Source organism: Geospiza fortis, unplaced genomic scaffold, assembly GCF_000277835.1.
Source record: "Geospiza fortis unplaced genomic scaffold, GeoFor_1.0 scaffold381, whole genome shotgun sequence".
Taxonomy (NCBI): domain Eukaryota; kingdom Metazoa; phylum Chordata; class Aves; order Passeriformes; family Thraupidae; genus Geospiza; species Geospiza fortis.
The window spans coordinates 2,350,160-2,370,333 of NW_005054348.1; the positions used below are offsets into that span (position 1 = coordinate 2,350,160).

General features: G+C 35.8%; 1 protein-coding gene across 1 annotated transcript in view; it reads left to right on the forward strand.

The window, feature by feature from the left end:
• Positions 1-9: 9 nt before the first annotated feature.
• TARBP1 (TAR (HIV-1) RNA binding protein 1) overlaps positions 10-20,174 on the forward strand; it is a 31,247-nt gene continuing 11,082 nt past the window's right edge. Inside the window, exons 1-17 of the mRNA XM_005423201.3 lie at positions 10-38; positions 123-220; positions 1,035-1,104; positions 1,927-2,075; positions 2,804-2,856; positions 3,785-3,882; positions 4,950-5,085; positions 6,112-6,208; positions 7,065-7,154; positions 7,870-8,008; positions 9,565-9,661; positions 9,953-10,128; positions 13,156-13,253; positions 13,891-14,052; positions 15,678-15,871; positions 16,563-16,818; positions 16,905-17,093. Coding sequence (XP_005423258.1) covers positions 197-220; positions 1,035-1,104; positions 1,927-2,075; positions 2,804-2,856; positions 3,785-3,882; positions 4,950-5,085; positions 6,112-6,208; positions 7,065-7,154; positions 7,870-8,008; positions 9,565-9,661; positions 9,953-10,128; positions 13,156-13,253; positions 13,891-14,052; positions 15,678-15,871; positions 16,563-16,818; positions 16,905-17,093 — 2,028 coding nt within the window. The 5' untranslated portion in view covers positions 10-38; positions 123-196. The remainder of the gene's footprint in view (positions 39-122; positions 221-1,034; positions 1,105-1,926; positions 2,076-2,803; positions 2,857-3,784; positions 3,883-4,949; positions 5,086-6,111; positions 6,209-7,064; positions 7,155-7,869; positions 8,009-9,564; positions 9,662-9,952; positions 10,129-13,155; positions 13,254-13,890; positions 14,053-15,677; positions 15,872-16,562; positions 16,819-16,904; positions 17,094-20,174) is intronic.

A 20,174-nucleotide genomic window follows, 5' to 3' on the forward strand; every position in this document is an offset into this window, starting at 1 on the left:
GCGCGCCGAGCTGCGCTGTGCCCCGGACGGCGGGCACGGTACGGACGGGCGGACAGCGGGACGGGCATCGGGGCCGGCGTGCGGGGCCGCGGGAAACGCCTGTCCTTGGCTTCTTTCCTTAGAACCGACTCTGTTCTGGTGGTCTGCTGAGAAGAACGAGGAACTCCTGCAGTTTTGGGAAACTTACATTTTGATAATGGAAACTTTGGAAGGAAACCAGGTAGGAGCGCTGTAAAGTCTGTGCCCATCCTGGATAGACGTGCTGCCTCACTTGTGGCATGTGTGAATGTTTGTGTAGGCAGAGTATTTCCAGTTTTGGTGATTGAGGATGTCTAAGTCAGCGTTAACTGGAATACTTTTGTTTCAACTCTTAAATACTTGAAACACAGTATGTGTCATTCATTGGGAGTAAATTCAGAACTTCTCTCTGCCATCAGAATACATCTCGTTAATGCAGTGACAGAAACCTGGAGTGCAGGTAATTGCAAGACCAGGGTAACCAGTTTAGTGAAAAATCCGGTGATTGCACTTAGTAGACCCTCTTTGGTAGAGCAGACTCTGTCTGTGTGGTAAAGTACCTTGAATTAAAACCATTTTGTGAGTCCAGTGTACTCAGCAGAAAGATTCCTGTTGACTTGAGGCTTTCATAATTGTATGGTATTGTGGTGTTAACTATTAATAGTGGGCCCAGCTCCCTGTAGTTATTCTATGTTATTTGGACATGATTGTTCAGTAACTGAGATACTATTAATTTAAATATTTAGTTTTAGATGTGCTGTTAATACTTACTAATAACCATTCTGAGGAATACTATGGTTATTAATAAATATTTTTCTTAAAATATGGTATCATTGAAGTTTTTTTCAGTGCTAAACTGTGACTGAGTATTGCGTACCACAGGCTTTGCTGTTTTTTTTAAATGTACTTTTATTGTCAATTGCTATATCAATGCTATTGGTAGTAAATTCTAGTCCGAGTAACTGACAGCTCCTAGGTTGGAGATATAAATTATTGATACTTGATTTGCATTTCAGATCCATGTCATAAAGCCAGTATTACCAAAACTAAACAGTTTATATGAGCTTGCCATATCAGGGGATAAAGGTAAGATGGAACTTTTTCTACTTGATCTCTTAAATATTAGTTAAGTTACACTTCTCTGTTTTCTTCTTCTGTTTCAGTAGCATCTTTCTGTAATGTTTTGTTTCTCAAATTAGGTGTTTTCTGGGTGGCTGTTCCAGTTTTTGTAGGTTTGCTTTATACATAGGTAGTTTGGCAAACATGCATAGGCAGTGGCCACTCTGCTCTCAGAAGAAATCCTAGCATACTATGTAGTAATATATTTATTACTTACTATGTTGTCTTGAAGTACTATTTTTCTGTCAGCAAATCCAAGTTAAATGGTCATTTCCCACCGTATTTTGCTTGACTTAAGAGAATGTGAAAATAAAGCCAGAGGTTTTTGGGGTTGTAGGAGACAATTCACCTGCACAACTTTATAGAAGGGGGAAAAAACCCCCCAACTTAATTTGTTAGAAGTAGGGAGAGGATAAATAAAATGAGTGCTGAGGTAGTGGGTCTAGGGCATGTGAGCACATGTAATGAGGTAGTGTAACATGTTAGAGATTTGGAAAGTGGAAATTAATGTGAAACTTTTGTGGGTAAATACATTGGTATAAAGAAAGGAAGGAGGATGTGGCACTTTTTAGTAATTTTAATTTGTAACTAATAAAGTAGAGAGTAACTTTGGAAAACTGTGATAATTTTTAAATTAGATTTAGCAAGGTGTTTTTATAAAACTAATAGCCGTAGACACCTTTTTGAAATGTGAATAGACTATAACATTGTCCAGAATGTCACTGTTATGTGTTAGTGTGTCACTGTAATTTCTGTGTCAGTTCAGAAGAATTTCTGTTTTGTAAACAGGTTGTTGGCTGTTTCACCCATCGTGGCATGTGTGCATTTACAGACGAATGTTTGAGAGTGAGAATAAAACACTGACAAAGGAAGGAATTCTTCATTTTCTGGAGCTTTATGAAACAAAGCATCTTCCAAATTCATTTGTTTTCTCAGAGGTAAGGGTGTTACTGTCACTTGCCACAAGAAACAAATACTCTAATTTGTAACAGATCTTAACACTAATTGCTTCAGTAGTTGGAATTGGATAAATTCTGTCTCTGTAGCATAATCAGTGTATTATTGTATCCATAAAACATAAAACCCCCCATAAAACCCCCACAGTTCAAAATATTCTCTAAGTGGGAGGAAATTGAAGCTTAATTTTTTTTGTTGCTGTCATATGTGTATTGACTGTCCAACCAGCCTACACTTTAGTAAGGAATGATCTACATTTTACTATTTAAACCTCACAGGAACATTCCCCTCAGAGGTTAAAATTCCAGATTTATACAAATTAAGTCATCCTCTTGATAAGTAATTTGAAATAGTCAACCTTACTATGCACCCTAAGTCTTTTTAGCTGTGTTGGCTCTTTGTTGTTCTTCTGTTTAATGTTTAAATCTATTTTCTCTGTCTGTTTTCCAAAAGGATTTTTTACTTGCCTACATATTTTGCAATACTCTGTGAAATGTATTTAATGGAAAAATCTCTTTTTTTGTTCACTTTCCTGGTTCCCCTTCCCTTTAGTTTCTTCCTCTTTTGCTTCTACTATTTACCATTAACAAGAGTATTCTCTAATTTCTGGCTCTGTCCTGTAAATTCTGCTGAAATAAGTCTAGTTAGCTTCTATGTAACAGTGCCTTGGAACTGTACATTTCACCATTGTTCTTGTTTCTTTTTCCAGTTTGTTATTGGACCACTAATGGATGCCCTCTCAGAAAGTTCCCTCTACAGCAGGTAAACCACTGGTTTAATTAATCAGTTATTTATTTAATTTTTTGATTACTGCAAATGTGTTCTAATAATACTGGCTTAAGTATGTTGGTAAAATCTTAGCTAAAGGAAAACACATTAATAAAAAATGGTGCTGCTAAACTTACTGACAGGGAGAGTTTCTCAGGAAAGATGGGTGGCTGTGAACAAATGAAGTATGGATCTAGTGACAAGACTTGATTTTTGCAATTTTCAATGCTCCTTGGTCGAATTGATGGTCACAGTCTTGATCTGGTGGGGGAAGCCCATGAAACAAAGTTTAGTGGATTAATAGGTTCATTTTTGGGAGGATAAAAGTGACTATCACTGGTGATAGTTTGGATTAGGTGATTATGGGTAAGGTGTAGTCAAAATAGGTTGTTTCATCTAAACATGGCAGGACAAATGTGAGCTCTGCAGGCTCCTGCATCAGTTAAGCATTTCTCTTATCAGTCTGCAGTATCTTTCCATGGACGTGTATGGATGGGAATTCAGAAGGTGAAGCAAATGCCAAGTGTTTGAGTATGTTAGAGCTGTGTTGAATCAATACTTCATAATCTTAGTCTCCTCTCTTAGCTCTGTATTTCTGGTGAAACATGTTGGCATTTGTAGAGAAGGGTGCATGTTTGAGTGTACCAAGAATATACAAGGCTGCTGCAGTTAATATCAAGCTGAGGGAAAGCTGTAGAATCTCTTGACTGATGCTCATCCTTAATAGCCAGGATCCTGAGACTTCTCATGAGGCATAGGTTGTCCCTCTTGGTCTCATGGAGTGTCACTGAATGACTTTTGTTTTTGTTTAGAGGCAATTCTAAACATTTGAAACCTGTTAGATTTTAGATTAAATCTGTTATGTCTAATCCTGAAGCTGTTAACATGCCAGTTGTGTAACTAATGTTTTAAAACCCAACAGGGCACCAGGTCAATCAATAGGAGCCTGTCCTCCTTTGGGAATGAGGTTACAGAAGTTTTTGGCTACTTATCTCACTCTTCTTCCAGAAGAAGAAAAAGGTATGTTTCAATTTCACCTTTATCTTTTTTAAAATAAATAAATCAAAGAAAAACTATAGAGCTGCTTTTGGTATGTCATATGAGTGTTCACTTGAGAGAAAAAAGGAATAGTTGTCCTGACAGTGGAGTTTCCAGAGAAAAGGTCTTCAGGGACTTTAAGGTATCTTACAGTACAAAGCTACAGAATTGTTCTAGGGGCAAAAAGAAGCAGATTTGCTTTTTATTAATGGAAAAATAAAAAGCCCAAACAAGCACCTAAGATCTGAAGTGAACAGTGCCTGGAGATTCTTTTTTCTTCATCTGCCAGACTATTTTAGTCATAACTTCTGTAGTGACACATCCCAAAGGGCCAGTCCAAGGGCTGAAACAGAGTAAGGATTCTTTCATTGTGAGCTTGGGTGGAGGAAGATTTCTGAGACTGTTCCAAATTTTGATGCTAGTGTATGCTAAAATGAAGGCCACCAGAAGTTATTACCTGGTCTAATTGGGTCAAATCAGGGTAGAATCAGCTCTCTGCAGCACCCTATGTGTACAGGTGTATCCTGGTATGTATTTGTACTGCCATAGATGCCCTATTTCTCTGCCCTGTCCCCAGGCATGTATTTTATCACTAAACAGGGGTCTGTGGTGGGGAATCCCGAAATGGGTAGCCTGCTTCCACCAGCTGTGGATGTGGCGGCTTGTTGAGAATTGCTCTGCCCATTCCAGCATCCCTTTAACTGGTTGAATCACTATGGGCAGCCATATCACAAGCTCAATATCAACTTAAAAAAGGCATTGTTTAGTACTCAAAACAATTGAGTTAAAATTCCATTCCTGGGCATGATCATTAATGCAGATGACCAAAGTCAAAATTAGGTTTATTTCTGTTTTTCTCTGTTTGTCTCATATCACCTTACTGACAGACTTCTTTGGAATGTGATTTTAAAAATTGAAATAATTAGGAAATTATTCTGTTGTCTTTCATTTAATTGTCAGAAATCACTCTTCTGCTGGAGTTCATGTTATTTAAAAGCATTGGAGAGCACAAAATCACTCAGGGTTCTTTTGTTTACTTTTATTTTAAGGTAGCTTCCTGTTAAAATTTATCCAGAAGATGACTAGTAGGCATTGGTGTGCTGTTCCTATTTTGTTTCTTTCTATGGCTTTGGCATCTATCCCTGCATGTAAAGTACTTGGTGCTGAAGGACTTCATGCTTTAAGGTAAAATACATACTGCATTGTGTTCTTACAGCCTTCTTCCAAAGAAATGTACTGACAATCTGCAGAGCCAGAATTTGATTCGTGTTTGTTACTTCTGAAGGAATGGTTGTGCATGGGAATTAAAGGCTCTGTCTCCTTTATGTCTAATTTGCAGAGGAAAGTAATTAAAGAACCAGTGTATTTATATCTCTGTATGAAGTTAAAAATACCTGAGTTTTTGCATTTTAGAGCTTCATATTTCTACTTTTTTAGAATAATTTTTCCCTGGTCTTCCACAATTCCTGGTTGATACATACCACACTTCCTTTTCTTCTAGTTACATTACAGCCTGGTTTAATAGCAATTGAGGCTATATCAGGTGACAGCCCACAATGCTGGAAACTGAAAGATTTCTAACTAAAAGTCTAGGTAAAAGTTCTTGGCCTTACTTATGGACCTTAATCACACTGGCATTTCTTAAGTGTCTGCTTTCACTTCCTAGAGCCCCTAAAAATCAGTTGTCATTCCAGTTTAATCAAATTGGAGCATTTAAATAAAATCTTACTGGTGGTTGAAGGAATATTGAATAGAAGCAGTTTAAAAGAGAAGAAAAAGATGTTGTATATACCTTTGCTGATAAAAGATCACTGAAAGTTTCTTTCAGTTTTTTGCTTGAGTGAGATTTTGATGGGAAACATTGTAACTTGTTACAGATAGAAATGCTAATATTAAATTACCAGTCTGAACTGATATGATCATGGGGGTTTTTCCTTTAGTTTTTGTTTTGTTCTTTCTTCTTCCCCTTTCTGGTTTTTTAGATTTGTGCTCATCCAGGTTTTATTATCTGTTTTTGAAAGTACGTGTGACAGTAATCTTGGTTCTGGATTGTTTGTGGTCTGATCAGGCAGTATTTGTGCCACACTTGATGGAATATGTCTGTTACATGCAATCTAATGTATTTTAAATAGTTAATAATTAGAAAATACATGAAAACATTTACATTTTTAAGTGTGTGATTTATACAGTGTGTATTTTTCCTCTTCGCAGAGATGTCCTCCAATGTACTATGATTACACATCAGATTTTGTTGCGTGGAGCTGCTCAGTGCTATCTTCTTCAAACAACTATGCATTTGACAGATGTGGTCAGTCTGGGGCTTTGTGTTTTGGTTTTTTTTTGTTTCTTCTTTTTCCTTTATGTAATAGAAACACAGTGACACTTTTACAGGACCAACAATATTCACAAAAATGCTAAATACAGTATTTTTTCTGATTTTTCTGGATTTGCAATTTTTTTTAGTGACTGTCTAAATTGTGCTATGTAAGTGTGGTATGCTTCTGTTACCTTTGGTTTTTCATAAGAAATATTCTTTTTCATTAGTTTTTATTAGTTGATGTTTTATTGTAGGGTTTTCATGTGGTAGTTATCATAACAGGATATTATTCCATATCCATTACATAAACTCAGGTTTTGACAGATAGAAACTAAATAGACTTTCCTGTAGTTCCTAATAATAAAAGTATTTGTGATACCAGAATGATAAGACAACCATTAGTGTTGAAATAGCAGGACTGTACTTATTCAGTGGTCAAAGTATTCATGTTTTGTTTGTTTTATAGCTGGCTTTGTAAATAAGTAGTGTTCCATGCTGTGTGTTGTGGCTATAAACCTGTCTGAATTTCTCTTTAGAAATGCAGAACTAGTACTTATGAGTGACTCTTACCTACATTAATTTAAAAGGTGTCACCAGTGAATAGCACTATTCTTACAGTCATTCATTTCTTTTCAGATAGACTTTAATACTTGGGAAAATTAAGTTTTGTTCCTTGGTACTGATAAGTTGGTCCCAAAGAGGCAGAAATTAGTCTGAATCACGAAAAAGAAAATGAATTTCTTTTACTGAAACTTGCCAGATAAAGGCAAACTTCTTGAGTTGTCATACAGGTATTATTTGTTGTATATTTTGTTGGCAGCTATTGTATCTTGATTAATTTCTTCAGGAGAAAGTGTCCTTCCCAGAAGTTTCAAGCTTTCTTCTGTCCCTTAGACCAGAGGAGTCCCTAAGGAGAGATACTTTGTTATGGACAGAGGTGAGAACTGAAGGTGGTTTTATGTTCATCAAGCCCATCATTTGTAGAAATAATAATATCACTGGCAGGATAATCTCAAAGGGAAAAATGTGCATACCACATGGAGTGAGATTGTAAATCGTAAATTTTCACAGGATATGTATTTTATGTCTTTGCAAGATGTAAAATGCTGTGAATGAAAGTTCAAAGATGAAATAATTTTTTATGCAGTATATACTAGAGCCAGCTGATCATGTAACCATAACTTTTGGTTACTTGTACAGCCATATAATGATGAAGTGATTTTTTGCATAGTGACTTCTTGTCATGTATGCTGTACATTTCGTCTTGCTCCACTCATTTTTGGCATATGAGTTAAAAAAAAAAGCTGGTCTCACTAGATAACACTTGATTGGAAGAAACCTCCTGACATAAAGGAATTTTTAGCAGTGTTGCTTCATTTTAAGAGTTGGTGTTTTTCTTATATTGGTACCACTGACTTTTTGGGGGTGCTCTGAGCTAGCCTCTGGAAGAACATTTTTCTATGTGTAGTTAGAAGGGAATATCTGCTAAGGCTGGAGGTAGCTCTGGTGAGCACCTCTTGAAGTGTGTGGGTTTGCTGATGTGAGAGTTTGTGTTTAACAAACACAAAAAACTGGTGTGCTGCTGTTAAATCAGTGATGTCAGTGCACAGCTGCCAGACCTGCTCAAGGATAACATACCGTTCTTCATTCAGCTTTGCAGCTGGTTGCAAGTGAATGACAGGTGCTTCAGGAAGTCTGTAACCTTTGATTTTGAACATCAGGAGACATCATCATTATGTCAGTATGTGCGCAGTCTTGTGGGAGAGTACTTTAAGACACCTGCATCTGAAAGTAAGTTAAATGTGTATTAATAAAAACCACCATTTTAAAGAGAATTTTAAAAAAAAATTTACAACATTCCCTTGGATTTTAGAAAAATGGTTTGTTTCTTTTTTTATATTGCACCTGTTTAAGTTCTATCCAACCTATGTATTCGCAATTCTTAAGCTTGAGCCTTATTTTTTAATTCCATAAATAAAATTTATATTTATTTCCTTTCCTCCGTAAATTAAAGTCCTGCAGTATTAATTGAACATTAAGTCTTAATGTTCAGTTTTAATGCTGCCCTGATGCTTGTCCATTAGATTTATTTTGTCACTCTTTTGATGTTGTCTGAAAATTCTGGAAAGCAGGGGGCAGAGGAAAGCACAAGGGAGTGTGAACCCACTCAAGTTCTGCCACCTTTCTCAGCAGAGCTTTGTAAAATGACCAGGTGTTTTTATAGAGGGAAAAGGGCCTTCCTTGTTCACTGCCACATTTTGAGTTATTTACAATGTCAGCTTAATGTCTTCTTTCAGACACATTGAAAAGAATGGCAAATTGATTTTTTTAAAAATACTTCAACTTTTGTGTGGCATTCACAGTCATAGTGAATTTAATATAGTTTTATATTGCCAAAAAGTCAAAACTGAACATTTTTAAGTACTATATGTAGAGGAGATAAAAAAGCTAGGTCAGAATTTGCTGATCATAAATAGCTTCAGAAACTTCCTGCAGACCAGGAAACTTGACTGGATTGTCTTACTGTTAGAGGAGTAGTAAGCGAATTCTCTCCATTGATGTTTCAGGGTAAATTTGCTAAAAATTTTGGCAGACCTTCTTCCTGATATGTTTGTTTAGTCCTAGGTTTATATTATTTGCAATTCCATGGCAAGCAACTGCATTTCACTTGTAAAAAGTGATGTTTGTAATTCCAGTTTTATATGAAACTTAACTAATAGGAAGCTCTTTAGAGGGAAAAAAAAAAGAATCACATCCAGCTGCTTGAATTGGACCTCCCAAGTGTGTTTTGTTTTCTAAATTCCCAAAGCCAGAAAACATACCAGTTTTTCATAACCATTCAGGTTAAAAAAAAAACCTGAATCAACTTACATTGTGCTATTTAGGAATAATTTTGTAAGTATGATGATAAAGTTGTGTATAAAAGATTGATAAAAAGAGAAACTTAGTTTTTTATAATTTCCTCTTTACATAATAGTACTGCTTCTTTATGTGGTTAGTTCTGTGGTCAAAATCACAGCTGGTTGCAAGTGTTTCAGATGGAGCATAGTGGAATTATGTTCTTCATTAAATTAATTTGAATATGCTAATATATTTTTTTAAAGTAACGGAAAAGTCTTTTGTGAACTGCTACGTAACATATTGCCTAAAATTTATTTGAGCATAAAGACCAATAGAGTCAAATTTATATCTAGATAAAAAATGCCAAAAATTAGTAGTAATACTTATGTTAGCATTGTTTTTTCTACTGTTAATTTATTTTAATAAGTTACAAACACAGAAGTTTTAGAAGTTAATGCAAAGGTATTTTTTAGTTACTATGGAAACCTTAAAATATTTTTAATCAGGAGAAAATTGCTTTATGCCTGACTGGTTTGAAGCTAAGCTTGTCTCAACAATGATTCTGTTGGCTGCTGACGTGGAGCAGATGAAGAATAAATGCAGGTAAGTATGAAATACCTTGTTTTACATTTCTGTCTTTTTCAATCCCCTCACTCCTGAAGGGTCCGGTGAAGCCTGATGAAGCTGGGAACCTGTCCTCTTTTTTCTGTAGACTTTCCATCAGCCTGATCATTCCTTAGGCCTTGTCCAACTGTTGCTGCTGATATACTGGGTAACATTCTAAAGATACTTAAGTGTTTTGGAAACGTGTCCTCTTTATTTCCATAAGTAACTTCAGCACTTAAGGCAGATACTCAGAAGAAGACTTTCTTTTTAATTTTTGTTTTTGTGTAGTGGAAAAAGCAACATAGAGTGGATTGAACTAGAGGCTTTCTTGAACCCTCTTCTGGATGTCTTGATGAAACTTGGCAGTAATGCTTACATACCAACACTGAAAGCAGATAAAAGCCTTCAGCTTCTCTTGAAGTTATTGCAGACCCGTTGGTTAAAATGTTCCAATGCACAAGATGGTTAGTGACATCTTCAGTCTACTGTGTCTTCTGTTCATTACAGTCTTAACTGCAGCTAAGCTCCTTCACTGTTTCATGGCTACAGTCACAAACTAATACTGGCCTAGAAGTGGTAAATGCAAAAGTTGGCAATCTGGCATGTCTGTTATAACTTGAGCTGTGGGTCCAATCTTACAGGTGTCCTAAGGACTGGGAATTGAGAATGTGGAAGCCTTCAGAGAAAGCAGTTGTTATCCATTAGGATTAGATTATCAGTTAAAATTTGAAGAGTATTGCAAATATTTATAGGCAAATGTGTGGATTCCATGAATCATTTAGACACTTCAGAAAGAAGTAACAGCAGAATCCCAGCCTAACCCGCTCAGATGCCGCAGGTTCAGCCAGAGTCTTCCCTGAGTGCATTAAGTGATCCTGCTGCATATCCTGTTTTCTGAGTTGACTGGTAGGCTAAGAGGTGCCCTCTGAAATACAAGCCTGGTGATCTGTCTGTCTGGGACTGTTGCCCCCCACAGATGGAGCACTTTAACTTGTAGACCTTTCAGGAGAGTTTGAACAAAAACAATGGAGTCCTACTATTCCTTTTGAGAGAACTTGGTCAGTTTGTAACCAGAATAGACCTGAGTGCTTCTCCTGAGAGCAAATGAACAATTGCTGTATTATTTTCATTGAATCGGGTTGCTGAATGGGAAGAGGAGGGATCTTGGCGTTTGGTTTCTGCTCTCCCAGATTATTTTGGAATTTTATTCAGGGTGTTTATAATATGGAATAGAAGAGTAGTTTTGGAGTGGGGAGGTTCCATATCTAGGCTCTTATTTGTAACAAAAATAGTTTTAGGTTATATGTCCAGGTTTCATATACGTGTCTAAATGCAGTCCCAAAATAAATGCCCGCCCTCATTTTAACAAGTGCTGTATACATTCAATCCCCTGCCCTCTTAAATTTTAGCTGTTTGTGTGACATACTGAACACTAATTATGCAGGCTGTTAAATTTCATGTTGGGCCATGGTCTCTGACTGGTGAAGTGTGAGCTCCTTGAAATGAACTAAACTGGAAAAAGTGTCCACTAAGCTACCACTGTGCATTCAGCCTACAGCACAAGGGTAGAACAAGCCTGAAACAGAACCCTACAAAACACATGCAAGCCCATGCTCATTTTTTAGTATCAATAATGAATAAGTTCCTTGTGCCTTTTTTCTTGTGCTTGCTAATGCACCTGCAATGGATTGCTCCTGCTGTGGGAATTTTGACAGCTGACATGGCATGTTGAGCTCTGCTAACAGAGTTCCAAAGGTATGGCAAGGCTGAGCCCTGCAGTGTCCCCATCCTTTTGAAGGTCCCTAGAGGTTCTCCAGTACAGCCCATCATCAGTCTTTTGAGAGGCTTTCTGAATTGCATGTAGTTTTATGTTAAGCAAGGATTGCTTTTCTTAAAATTATTTTCTACAGTGGTTTTGTGCTTCTTCCTTCTGCACAGGAGAACCAAGTAATAAATATTTTTTTTGTGCAGCTGTGAATTGACTGAGGTGTGGAGTGGGAAGATTAATGCTGTGCAATACCGAAGTTATGTTTCTGTGTTGATTAAGTGGGAGGTGAAAAGTCCTGTTTGTCAAATGGAAAACAGTAAAATGGTAGGGAGTAATAAAGGATTTTAACCTTGTAAAACAAAAATAATTACAAGTGGGAAGTGTTTTATTTAAGAATATTTTAACAGGGATAGACATGTCTGAAAGGCATGCTGAAATCATCAGCATTCTTCTGCAGTTCTTGCTGTCTAAACTGTTGTTAGATTTCATTATTTTAAGCAGTAAGATTTTAGTAATTATTCTCTTTTGCTAGTGTCACAGAGCCACTGGTAATGAGTTGGGGTTTATGTCCAACATGCTTAACTGAAGATTTTATGTCTGTAAAGTGCAGATGATGCTTTAGTGATGTGAGACTCATGATGAAATATGATGATAATCTGACATAATTGAACTGTTGGTTCTAAACAATTTAAGCATTAGAAATGTAGTCCAATGAGCCATTTTAGTAGGGAATGTTGAAAGCAAATACAGTATGGATTTGGAACTTCTGGAAATGTTTCCCTTTATATTTTTACTTTTTGCAGGCCTTCCATTTCATAGTAGTTTTGCTACATGAAGTGTTACTTAGGGTCAACTCCAGAAAGAAACAGCAGCTGTAGCCTCTGGGTAATTCTCCTAAACACTGAAACTAATGACTAGTATTTTTAAAACAAGGTGGCCATGCAGAGTATTTTACTCTGTTTTCATACAGACATGTTATTTCCTTGGCTTTCAGCTAGCCCTTACCCTTGAAACACAGACTGCAGTGTGTTTGTGGTTAAATATGTTTTACAAGAGTGACCTACCTCCCTTGTGTATAAACTTGTGTCTTTGTTTGTGAAATGCTATGTACATGTGGTATACTTGGTAGCCTAGCCTTTTCTTATGGACAATACCACATTTTGTGTCGTAATTTTGTATTTTCATTTACAATGTTAAGCCTGGAAGCTACTCAGCTGAAATCTTGTAAGGTTACAGTATTTCCAAAGATGAATTTTTCCTAAACATCAAAAAAAACCAGACCAACGACCAGCAAACCCCTAAAACCAGTTTTCAAGTCAATAAATACTAGGAATGGACAAGTATATTTTTCTCACATGAAGTTAATTGTTGCATATGAAAGCTTTTGGTATTTAATAGAGACTAAGTTCAATAATCTGTGCAGAGGGTTAGGACTAGAACAAAAGTGTGCATTAAAAGTTGGAAAGTTGGCCTGTGGTCTTCTGGTCTTGTGTGGGTTATGGTTAACTAATACATTGTGAATCTCAGGAAATAATATAATCTGGTTTGATTATTTCAGCCTTATGGCTTACACTGTGAAAGACTACAGAGGTGTTTCACGTTATTTTTAGGTATTTGAGTACTGTTACTGTATAACTTTGTAACATAAATAAATCTGCATGATAGAATAAAATTCTTAAGGGACTTGTATTTCTGTATATATACTTTTTTTTCCTCCACACAGATGAAGTGCTGTTCTTTATCTGGAAATCTCTTGTGACACCTGTGGAGAGTATTCTTGAATTTGTTCTCCGACGGCTTACTACCAATGAGTTAAGCACTGTAAGTAATGATTATGAGACATACTTGGGTGGGGTTTTGCTTGTTAGTTTGATTTTCCAGTGTTCCTAAAGCTCATATAAAATCTTTGAACACCTAGAAAGTCAATTTGCATAGAAACACTTCTGTTAACTTTTTTGAATGGACACAGTAAGAAGGGAAAAGGAAGTGTCTTCACAAGTAGTGTTTAGTGTCTGTAGTCTGCATTTCTTGTTTCTTCTTAAATCTAAAGAAATCATATAGTAAGAAATCTTGAGTATCATGTACTGCTTAATATCTACTAGTTTAGCTATGGATGTAAGTTGTTAGGTGTTTGGAGGCTTTTAGTACATCTTAGTTGACTATCTTACACGGTTTGCTCATTGCTGTGCCCAGTGTTTTCTAAGTTCCTACCCCAAAGAAACCTGAGACTTTTTAAGCAAATCAAAAGAGTTGGATCAATCGAATGCCATCTGAAAGTCAGTTTTTAAGATTTAGAATTTAGTAACCTCCCCCAAACAAATCCCAAAATTAAAATTGATCAATTGCAATGTTGTAGTTTTCCTTCTGCTGTCATTGTTACCAGTAGTTTTCTTTCCAATTTTCAGTTTAATTTTCCCCCTCTTACTGATTGGAATTGAATTTGTTTCCTCACTTTTAGGTTGGAGACTTGGATCGTTGTGATCTGTACTTGGCTTTAATTCCAGAGATAATGAATTTGTGCTTGAAAGTCAACTTGAAGAAAGTGTCACCTATCAAGAATTTCCTTTCATCCCTGATACATGCATCTATTCGTAATCTTCAGGAGAGAAATTCTGAAAAGGTAATTTAACATTATTTACAACAATAAATATTAATATAAAACAAGCCAATAAGTAGTAATTAAAACATATACTAATAATTCTGCTAATACGCAGAGTTTAGATTCTGCATTAATAATTATATAGACATACTTTAAACATAAGTTAACATACAATTACTTATTGCTATTGTGATGTTTATAATGCATAATATTATATCTAATGTGAAGTTAAATAATAGTTTGTGTGACTGTGTATGTGCATATGTATTCCTTAACACACATGTTAAGGAATGTGTTACATTTAGCAGTGTAATGTGAATGTATAATATTTGTAGCTAAGAGTTTTAGTACTTTGGTTTTTTTATATTGCATTATTTAGAAGTCTATATAGCTAAAGTAAAATTCTTACTGTAATCATGAACTATGTACTCAAAATTTCTTTTTCCTCAAATATGAACTAATCTTAGTGATCAAATAACTATTAAATGAAAATATCTTTTGTGCTTGTTGACTTCAAACCTGGAACATACAGAGAGAGAAAAAGAAGCTCCAGAACTGAGCATTGCTTTGGCATTTTCATATAGTTATGTTGATTGTCCCATAGTTCTATGTGTTAGGCTACTATATCTGAAATAGATAAATTTTCAAAAGGTAAATAAACATTACTAACTTCCATGACAAAAAGGAGATTTAAATTAAGATTTGTTGGGCAATATAAACTTTGGTCTTATTATTTGGTATTATTGTTTTGTTCAAGAACAGTTAATAACACCTTAAAAGATTGTAAGTATTTGGTTAGCTAGGTTTGTGTTTTAAGGGAACAAAGAACAATATTTAATTAATTTTTTTTTCCTTCATTTATGTGAATTATATAGTTTTCCCAGTAGTTTCAAAGTAAACATTTTCTGGTTCAAACTTAGTATTCACTGGGGGCCTTTACCAACTTATTTTGAATTTAGAGGAATTATATTTTCGTTATGGTTTCTTTAGCTGCTTCAGTTTCAGAAGAAGAAAATGCTGTGTAATAAGAGATGAAAAAGTCTTTCCTGTGCTCTAGACAGCCAGATGTAACTTGGAGATATTTTAATAACATCAAAGTTTTCTTACTATACAGGCATTATATGCTCCTTGGCATTTTTTAAAATGAGACTTTTAATTTCATGCCTCTTTTGAATATATGTGTTTATCATACAAAATAACCATGGCATGGTTGTAATTTTTAGGTGCTTCGAGCAGCTAGTGTGTTGTATTCAAAATTTTAGCTGTTGTGTTGGGCTTCTGATTAACTGGACCCACATCTTTTTTTCTAATTGCTCTCCAGCAGTGTGTATGAACTGTGACCTGGCAAGATAGGAGAGTTCCATCACAGCCACACTGCCTGCACTTCATGCCCAAGTGGCTGTAATTTGGAATATTTATGCCTCTGTCAGTGCTTGTAACTTGTGAACGTTTGTGCTGACCCAGCCCAAGCCAAGCTGTGTTAGGCTCAGGAGAAGAAATACAGAAGTAGAAGGATGCAGAGTTGCTGCCTTATGATGTCTGTGGTGATGCCAAGAGGAGGATTATTAGAAGTATGTTATGAGTAGGTTATTTGTATCATGAGAAGTTCGTGTGTGTTTGTTCATGTATGATTTGGTTTTACTTAGGAGCTGAAGCTTAAGGACCAAATTAGAAAAGTAGCTAGCATGGCTTCTCTGGCAGCTGTATGTGAGGTAATGGATGGGGAGCTGAAAGTGCACCTGGAATCTATGCCTTCTGTGGATGCTCTGAAGAAATTCATTTCCTTTTCTCAATTCAATGAAGTATTAAAGAAGCCATCTTATCTTGAAGAAAAAAATAGGTATGTCTGCTAAAGCTTCAGTAATTCTCTAGAACAAACTTGATTAAGCAGTGGTTAAGATGTTGGCTTTTCCTGTTCTTTGACAACTTCTTGCCAAGATAAAAAGGAAGAATTATGCACACAAACTGTTCACTCAGTTGCTCTTTTGTTTTAACATCCAGGTTTTGGAACATTGGTCTGATCAATTATGCCTGCTTTAAAGGTTCTTCTGTTAAGTCTTCTAGTTCTGTGAAGGCAGAGCTAGCTAGGAACACTGATTACCCTTAGGCGAGATTAAATATATGCACACTGCAGAAAGCCATGACATGTACACAAGCAAGCCTAAATGTAAATTATTTACTGTTGGGAAGGGAAACCCAGAGGAAGCCAGAGAGCCAAAACCCAAATAGTTGGGTAACAAAAAAACACAGCCAGCACATAGTGATGTTTCCACTGAACACTCTCACAGGGGTTTGACTGATGAGACTGACTAGGCCCATAATTGATTTTTCTCTTTTAAAAACCACTTCATTTTTAGATTTCTTTTCCATATACTTGTCCACTCTTGCCTTGAAACTTAGCACCTTGAGTACAGTGAGTACTCAAATGAGTAGTACAGCGAGTTTGTACAGTTAAGAACTTCCTGGTGGAGTAGGAATGTGCAGGATAAACTTAACACAATATTTATTTAAGAAAAGTATTATTTTCACAGCTTATGTGAAGAAAAGGCATCTCAAGGATGGGGGAAAATTGTTGCACGCTATGTTCGTGACCAGTGGATTTGCCTCCGTTTTGTTTTAAATTCATTTGCAACTCTGGCTCAAGGGTGTGAAGAAACTTCAGTAATGTCACTGTCCACGGCTGAAAGGTCAAAAGAAATTCTGCAGTCTGCATTGGAAGCCCTGTCTATTCTTCCTTCAGACCAAGTTTCACCTGTGTTTGACTGCATGAAAGTCCTTGTTCCCAAGGTAAAATATGAACCTGCACAGTATTAATAGTTTTTTGGGTGTTTTTTTTGTTAAATGTAACACTTTTTTTATCTCTTTATTTACAGCTTCTGGACTCATCAGAGGCTCTCTGCATAGAAGCATTTGATTTGGCTTGGAAAATTATATCCTCTTTGAGCAACACACAGCTAATATTTTGGGCCAATTTAAAAGCTTTTGTTCAGTTCATCTTTGATACTGAGGTTCTAGCTGTTGCTGCAAGTGCGAAAGGTCAAGCATATACCAAAATAAAAGAGGTCAGTTTCAAGAATTATTCTTTTTTTTTGAGAAGGGAACATAAATTTTGTGTGGATGTAAAAAGGTATTTTATGCTTTATTTTCCCTTCAGCTATTGTTATGAATTTTTCATTTCTGAAAAGGCCCAGGTTTGAGGGTGTTAAGATAAAAGACCTGAGAATGAGATTGAAGATAAACAAATATATTGTTTCATCTTGTGGCACAGAAAATGAAAAGTACTGTCTCTTTGATTTTTTAGACTGTTCAGTATCTTCTGCATGCAGTAAAATTAGTTTTTTTACTTTATTTTATTTTTACATAAAAATAAACTTCCTCTTCCTCTTGACTATTTTATTTAGGATTTGACACCTGAACTGTCATAAAGTATTAATATTATGGGAAATTGATGCCTTTTTCTAATAGTTTACTCTTTATGAAAATGGTGTCTTAGATAAAAAGCTAGACCAGTTCAAAATTTTGTACATGCTCTTGAATAAAGCATTTTTACTGCTTCTTTAAAGGCTTCTTTTCCTGACAGTCCAAGTGCAGAAAACAAAAAACACACAGTCACCTTAGAGTTCAGTTTAATACTGCATAGGAGACCTGCTTCCAGAGTTAAGAAGAAAAATACAATCTTTATTCTTCTTCTGTAAGACTTATGCATCTGCCAGAACTCCAAGAGTGGTGTTCTTTTTTTGATTAAGTCCAGAAAACCATATTCAGTACTGGGATGTTGGTTCCTATTGGCTTTATACACTGCAAAGTTGTTAGCTGTTTCTTTTTACATGATCTTTCCTGGGGATTTTTTTTTTCCCTCTAAGCATTAATTAAATGTTTGTACAGAACAGTCCACAGTGAGTGCAAGACTTTAGTAATACATTGTGAATTGTCTACCAGTGTATTTGTCTGTTAGATTTTGAACCACATGTGCTGCTTTGCCCTTAGCACAAAAATCGCACTGGGAGGGTTGCACTTTTCCTTTGAAGTCACCAAAAGTAGCCCTGTCCTGGTGTCACACTCATAACTGTAAGTAATGGCAAATGTCTCAAATTTATTTTCAGCCCAGATGCAGCAAAATTGCTTTTAATAAAACACAGAAATAGACACTTCCTAGCTGTTTAAAACTGCTGTGATATATCTGTATTAGCCTTCATTACCTTGAAATGTAGCCCCAATTATTTTCTCTTCGTTTTTTTTTAAAAACTTGATTGAAATGAATGTTACCATTCTTTATTTTAAACACTTTGCATTTGCAGTCTCCCTGTGGACCCAGGCCAAAATAAGAAATGTATGTAAAGATGATAAATTATCTCTTCTGTTGTAGAAGTTGGCTTTTAATTTTAATGATTATCTGTAACAGGTAATTGTATGCTCAGTGTTGCAATAACTAATGAGCTATAGTTAGTATTTTGTTTTTCTTGATCTTAAAACTTGTTTAAATTCTTACAATTACTGCCTTAACTTCAGCATTAGTATTTCAAGCATTATGTAAGGTGTGTTTTGCCAATGTTGAGAGTGTTGAGTCTGTGTGACAGCTATCCCATTGTCTGCAGTGGGACATACCATGGCAGCAGGCATCAAGGAGCTAATGAAGGTCTCCTATACTCAACAAAGGGCTTCTGGTCGAGCCACCTTCTGCCCCTTCATAAGAAAATGAAGATAAAGTTCCCAAGCAAGTGTCTACTTATGTATATTCTTATTCCAGCCCTCGACAGTCCCTGTGCCATTGACCCGCTGTGCAATTGTAGCTAAAGAGAAGAAAATATGGACCTGCCTGATGTTGATTGTCACAGAAGCACAATTTTAATTTTGTCTACCACAGTGCACTCTGTCTTTTTAATAGTTGGAAGGGGTGGAACAAAGGGATATTTTTGAGTCAAAAAAGGGAATATTGCTATGGTAATACTAAGAAGGGCTTCCACAGAGGTGCCCAGAGCACTGTCTTTAGATTAATTTCTTCTGCTGCACACTTCTTTTTAGTTTGTGATTATTCTTATGTTAATTATGCTAGAACTTAAATATCATAAATTTCTTTTGTGTGTCCTGAACTTCTACTATATTAGTGAAACAGCTGAAAAAAATTTCAGGATTGAGAAACACATAGTAAATGCTGTGCTGCTTCCATACAGGTGAAACAATGACTTAATTTTGGAATTACTAGGAAAGTTACAATGCCTGTCTTTGCACTGGAAAATAGGTTTGAGTTCTTGGTAAAAACCCTATATGCTTCTAGTTTAGAGCTTTCTTTCCAGCAAGTGTTTCTCCAGACTGCATTGCAGTATTTCAGTTTTAAGTTCTTCATGATCTTTGTGGTACTTTAATGCTTAGCAATTCAGAACAACTTTCTCTATAAAATCGGCACTACTGACAAAGGATTTTCACATTATCAAAAGTGTCATTTCAATGCAGGGAAGCAAAGCAGCTTTGTCTAATAGGAGCTGTTACTGAAAAACCATTTTCATGGACAGCTCTAACTGATGTCTAAAAAGGAATTTTTAGAAAGCCTTACCTGTTCATTCTGCATCTCCCCGCCCTCTCCCAGATGCTTGCAATTTCTTAGAAACAAAATTTATTTTGTATGTGAAATTTACTCCTGCACTTACCCTAAGGAGGGGAAAGAAATGTTTTGGGGCCATTTTTCTTGTTTTGTTTTGTTTTTCTTGTTTTTCTTTTTGGAGAAACTTTAGATAGCAGTTTCAAATATCATAAATATGCCCTTCTTAAAAACAAAACATAAATGGTACAAAGACACTTTTGCACTTTAACATAAATATGAACTTTGACATTAATGTAATCCTCCTTAAAGAACAGAACTAGTGATATGGCAACTTATGTAAGAAATTTGGCTTTATGTTTAATTATTTTTTGTAAATTGGTATAAGGATTGATTAAAACACTAGGTTTATGCTCATGAAGTAAGCCCTGGCTCATTTGTTCCACTTACCAGGAGATTTGATTAAAGCATCTGGCATTTTATCTGTTTAAGCAAAGATCAATTCTGGTTTATAAGTATATACTGGGCCAATTGTTGCCCATTCGCCTGCTCTTATATCAGGGAATTATAAACAGATTGAAGACAGCATTTATCTGAGCAGAGATAG